The sequence below is a fragment of the Mycetomoellerius zeteki genome, unplaced genomic scaffold (assembly GCF_001594055.1).
Source record: "Mycetomoellerius zeteki isolate Tzet28-1 unplaced genomic scaffold, Tzet1.0 scaffold206, whole genome shotgun sequence".
In the NCBI taxonomy this organism is placed as follows: Eukaryota; Metazoa; Arthropoda; class Insecta; order Hymenoptera; family Formicidae; genus Mycetomoellerius; species Mycetomoellerius zeteki.
In genome coordinates, this window is record NW_017257021.1 from 916,577 (window position 1) to 922,576 (window position 6,000).

The window sequence follows — 6,000 nt, forward strand, 5'->3', positions numbered from 1 at the left end:
TGTAACACTCTACACAGATGTATCCATAAATTAACGTTTGAATTAATTTAAATTGATTTTTTTCGAAATCGAGTAAAATAAAAATTAGCACATTTCTAGAAAAATCTATATATATATACAACATTCGCCTGAAGAGAATTTGGGTACAGGTTGAAATTAATGCCGCTCGCTCTGTTCTCGATTGTGAATATAGTGAGTGTACCTGTATTACCTGTATTATATTTCAAATATTATATCAGGAACATTTGCAGTATCTGCATTTGTCGACTCACGTCCTTACTTGGATTTTTTAAATCATTATTTCTACGACTTTGCGATGCCACAAAAATGTATGGCTCATTTGAATTATCTATCTAGAGCGTGTGTGAATTACGCCTTTAAGCTATTGAAAGACTTTTATGAGATTGATATAGAATATCGTAATTTCTTATGTTTATAGTATTTGTCCGATTGTAAGAGTTCAAACCGATGCGACTTCGTTGTATTTAATTACTTGATTGTCTGATATTAATATATTATTGTCGCCGTTAGTGTTTATTGGATGATAGACGCGTAATGTTTGCTGTCCTTGGTACATGTAGACAAAGAATTTCGAGAAAAGAATCAATTTTTTAGTTGATTTTCTTCTTTATAGCAATGAATAAAAGCATACAAGTTATGTGTTACACATCATAAGTAAAACAAAAACTTGAAAAAATAACACCCGCATAACTTACATCACACATTTCGTTATACTATAATAAAATCCTGTTTTTCTTATATATTTCAATAATTTAACGAAATTTAAATATTAAAATACAATATTTCTACCGCATGGTATATTAAAAGTTATCGAGTAGACATTGATTTATTTTTTTTTAATAATTAATATTACATAAGGATATAAGGATAATTGTGATTAATGTAAAGTGATTTTATTCTAATGCATTGATTTAGTTATATACAACGTGGTTCATTTTAATCGATTTACTAGAATATCTCAAAACCTTTAAATTTAAGACAAAAATGTTTCAAACAAAAGTTACCGTTACTAAGGAGAAAGAAGATAGTGATCTTGGTTGACCTTGAAAAAAGAATGTATTTAAGCACAAATCAAGGTTACCTAATTTTTTTTAATTGAAACCTCCATTTTTAAAATTTTTATTTCATATTTATGTAGCTTCATTATAATAAAATATTTTTTCATTAAGTAATTTACAAGTTATGGGACTTGAAAACTAACAGATCAACGCTTAGTCAACTCATTTTAAAGCAATTAAGTTTGAGATAAAGAGCAGATGATCTTAGTTGAACATGTCCTTAAGTTCATCTTCTCTTTATCTCAAACTTAATTGCTTTAAGATAATGAGTTAACTAAGCGTTGATCTGTTAGCTTTCAAGCCCCATAACTTGTAACCCCATTACTTAGTGAAAAAATACTTCATTGTAGTTTTAAAAAGTTTTGAAACTACATGAATATAAAATACAAAATGGGAGTTTCAATTAAAAAAATTTTAGATAATCCTTGACCTGACATCTTTTCAACGTTATTATCATCTTTCTCCTTAATAATTGAGCAACTTTTATCCGAAACATTTTTGTTTTAAACTTAAGGATTTTGAGACATTTTAGTTGATTGATTAAAATGGACCAACCTATATGTGTATAAACTATATGTATATCAAAAGATTAAATTAATTTTAGAGACCAACTTTAAATAATTTATTAACTCATAAAAACGATACTAGATGTTTGACAGAAATTGTAATTTGACATTTTATTATAATTTAATACAATAATCATATTTTATAATATATTTTTCATCTATACACATCTCTTGATTATTGCTTATCACAGTACTGATACTTTCATATATAATTTATTTTTAAATTATAAAGCTATTTAAAATTTAATAAAATTACATATGCAATGTATATATATGTGCAGATGCAAGCATACATGTATCGAACATAAATACAATTTTTTGTTAATCTATACATTTCAGATAAAGAATTTTATATATCCATTTTTCACAAAATTATTTTAAGTAACTGAATTCATTAGTATGTATATACTTAACTAAATAATATTCATTAGTATGTATATACTTAACTAAATAATATTACTATTAAATTTGTAAAAAATTCTTGATTATAGGCGCAATTTTTTCAGGCTCATTCAAATGTACGTGATGCGTGCCTGTCACCTCATGATACTCAAATTTTCTAGCTCCTACTTTTATGATGTCTAATATTTTCTGATAATTTTCAGGCTGTTCCAATTTCATTCCAGGAATAGCACGGATGTTGAGGTAAGCACATTTTATCTGAGATGCATATTCAAGTATTAAATCTAGAGATAATAGACCTAAAAGGGAAACCTAAAAAAACATAAATAATTTTAAATAACATTATCATACTTCTTTGAATCTTAAAAATCTACAATATTATCTCTTGCCAAATAAAACATATTGCATAATTCTTTTACCTTTAATCTTGGATCACGAGAAAAATAATATTTGTCCTTTTTATACGCTGGCTGCATACCACGTTTCATTAATATTTCTGCTCCTTCCTTTGTTATAGATCCATCATATGCTTTTTCTACTATTTTCAACATTTCGTCATATTCATAAGATGGTACATTGTCCAATGTTAATAATTCATATTTCAAAAATCTGTCAATATATTCTCCGGTGCTTGCAGCTGTTTTCTTGACATCCCTTACGCTCGGACTAGCAATATCCAAACTTATAAGAAAATCGACTTCATTTGGATATGATGCTGCATACAGAAATGATATAGCACCACCCAATGAGTGCCCAAGAAGTTTAACCTATTTCCATAATACAATCAAGTTATAACGAACTTATATTAACTTATAATTAGTAGATATACAGCATATAGTATATATTAAATATTGCACAATATTGTATATATATCTTTTACGCATTACTAAGTTATTCTATATACATAAATATTTAACATAAAACATAACACTGGTTATGTATGTAAAATATTTACATTAACATAATTTTCACATATATAAAAAAACATCATCATGCAGTATGTTAAGTGAAACATAAATATAAATGCAATTTAGTGAAAGCAAGGATGACTGTTAGATATGTGTGAGAACATATAAGCACCATACTGGATGTTCATCTCAATTGTAAATAGAGTGGATTTTATCCACTCGCTAACCTTGTTCCATTTGAAATATTTAATAATTCTACGAAGTAATATGACACCATCCCAATACACATAATAGAATTGACTCTTTGGATAATGTGAAGATAAACCATGCCCTGGCATATCCAAGCAAAGAACAGAAACGTCATTCGACAGCAATGGCATTAATGTATCAAAAGTGCCTGAATTATCCTGGCGACCATGTAGTGCCAGTATTGGTTGGAGCTCACTAGGACCCCACCATTTGCCTGCAGGTAAGAGTTCTATAATTATTTTTTTATTTTATTTTATTTTCTCCAAATTGACATTTCAACAGAACACAGATCTTGCTGTTATAAATTTGTAACAATTTGTTAAATGAGAAGAGAAAAATCCTACATTTTTTTTTTAAATGCAACAAAGTTACAGCTGAGTTTAAAAGCTTTTTTCGTCTATTACTCGAGGATACGATGTAATACATAATATGCAGTTATACAACGATGATTTTAAATAACGTATAGTGTTTCTTAACGTGCTATTATTAGTATTAAGTTTAATATTTGTTATATATATTATGCCATATATAACAGTCAGCCTTTTTAATGTTTTTTTATTAATTATGATATGACCAGGTACAAGCAATATGAATATTAAATAACAAATGTAATAATGTGTCATACCTCCATATTGAACATAACATATAAATACTATTGCAAAATGTACAAATATTCTAAATTAAAAATATGCAAATTAAGTAATTGGTAATGATACATAATATAAATAGATCACATACTTCTTAAGTTATGCATTTAACTTCTGCAAAATAAAGCATATAAAACCCATGCTCTTGTCTATTTCACATGTTACTGTTATATTTATAATTTATAAAAGAAAAAGATTTAAATCGTTGTATAACATTGACTCGCTAGCTAACCTTGTTCCACTTGTAATATTTAACAATTCTACGTAGTGTAAGAACCCCATCCCAAAATAGATAGTAGAACTGTCCGAGTGGTAGATGAGAAGAAATGCCGTGACCAGGCAGATCTATACTCAGTATAGCTATATTATTTGACAATAATTGTGCCAACTTGTCAAAAGTTCCTGAATTGTCCTGCCAGCCATGTATTGCCACTATAGGCTGCTTATTTGCCGGTCCCCACCATTTTCCTAAATTTATCAATGCATTGAGTTCAATGTGACATTTGTTGAGAGACATGCACAACGTGTCTTTAATTGCTATTTAATCTAAGTATGTATTATATCTTCAGGCGATATTATATATATATATGGGATGTGTTTGACATTTATAAGTATAACATCTGACAAAGTTTATTGTTAGTATTGAAAATTTATAACACATATTTCATATCAAAAATCTGTACTATCTGTAATACACATATGCTATAGATTTTCAGTATTGATAATGAAAATGGAAACATAGCCTTGATATAAGTTCATAATACAAGGCTGATATAATTACAATGGCTACGTTCGGAAACGTCGCTCGAATACCTCCGATGCCTCAGATTCATCATCTCCTCGTTTAACATTAATGTGACAGATAATGAATCCGAGGCATTGGAGGTATCCGAGCGACGTTTCCGAACGCAGCTATTGTTTTTGAATAAATTAGGTAAAAAAGACGCAAATTAGGAAAGATATCAGACTATACTAACCTCTGACGTGGCCCCATGGCATCGGTATTTGTATTTCCTTGACATCTGCAAAAAAGTGCTTTCCAATTATTGCAAAAAAATACTTTTAAATACGTAAGATGGTAGCATTAAAGAATTAACCTTCTTTCTTGTATCCATTCGCAGTTCCTTCGGCTAAGTTCTTTTTCTCCTTGGCATCCATGTCAACAGCTGATGTTTGCTTGAAACTCTTGAAAACCCGCGGATCCTACGTGTTTCGTCAGTAAAGCTGCAAAGGAAAATCGTTGATCATCATCCGAATGAAAGAACATAATCTCACGGACATAAATTTTACGAAAGCTGGATTTTTCAATGAGCATATGGTACGAGAGATCCATCGTCGAGTTTTTTTTTAGAAAACTCACATATTTATGTATTTGAAGGTATAACCTGTAATTGCCGTGAATCTGTCTTCGAGAGAGAGAACGTTATTCTCGTCACCTGTTTCTCTTCGAGTGCGACGATTTCGTAATCATCACTTCTTAAATATATATCACTACCGATGACGAGCACATATTTCAGAATTCGATTAAAAAAAGGAGTGATTATTCTCTTGGTTTTTATTTATAGAGTATAATCGTCGGTATTTGCTCAATAATTCTATTGAGAAAAAACGGTAGGACTCATGCAATTGACCAGCTCCCATACCGCTATACGAATATATAATATACCGAACGTAGCTCGTGTAGCTGTGTGTAACGTTAGATAGACAAGCCATGAAACGAACCAATCGCGCATCTAATGTTTTAGAACATGACCTGACATGACCAACATGACTGTGATTTTCGCGTTTAGACGCACGATTGGTCAGCTCCTTTGTGTATATGTAATACATGCATATTCGAGCAATATATTATTAAATCGATTCATTTCCGTATTTCAAGAAACAGGATGCAAAAAAAAAGTAAAGCGCGTGAGGAGAGAGAGAGAAAGAGAGAGAGAGAAAGAGAGAGAGAGAATGAGAACAATCACGTGTCAATGGGTGCATTCAGAAGCGACGACCGTTCACTGAGCGCTCAATGAATAAAAAAGGGATTAATCTGTGATTAATATATTTATTTGTTATAATTCGTAATGTAAAATAACTTGTCTATTATCGATAATCTTTAATATCATATTCCTTACTTATTTATTAGTTTATTATATAAGTTATA

At 29.7% G+C, this 6,000-nt stretch overlaps 1 protein-coding gene across 2 annotated transcripts; it reads right to left on the minus strand.

Annotated features, from left to right (window-relative positions):
• Positions 1-2,062: 2,062 nt before the first annotated feature.
• LOC108722534 (probable serine hydrolase) lies at positions 2,063-5,489 on the minus strand. Of its 2 annotated transcripts, none has more exons than XM_018447701.1 (6): positions 5,237-5,489; positions 4,949-5,075; positions 4,829-4,873; positions 4,084-4,319; positions 2,467-2,814; positions 2,063-2,359 (listed from the first exon to the last, which is right to left on the minus strand). In XM_018447701.1, the coding sequence occupies exons 2-6, from the start codon at positions 5,007-5,009 to the stop codon at positions 2,108-2,110; spliced, it is 942 nt and encodes a 313-aa protein (XP_018303203.1). In that variant the 5' UTR covers positions 5,010-5,075; positions 5,237-5,489; the 3' UTR covers positions 2,063-2,107. The 2 variants fall into 2 exon arrangements, with proteins under 2 accessions (XP_018303203.1, XP_018303202.1); XM_018447700.1 differs by having other exon boundaries at positions 5,212-5,489.
• Positions 5,490-6,000: the final 511 nt, after the last annotated feature.

Excerpts from the sequence above, each read along its gene's own strand:
- LOC108722534 (XM_018447701.1), bottom strand. The coding sequence starts at position 5,009 with ATGGATGCCAAGGAGAAAAAGAACTTAGCCGAAGGAACTGCGAATGGA. Across the intron at positions 2,815-4,083 it reads AATATTACAAGTGGAACAAG|GTTAAACTTCTTGGGCACTC; the intron begins GTTAGCTAGCGA and ends TTATGGAAATAG. Across the intron at positions 2,360-2,466 it reads CTCGTGATCCAAGATTAAAG|GTTTCCCTTTTAGGTCTATT; the intron begins GTAAAAGAATTA and ends ATGTTTTTTTAG.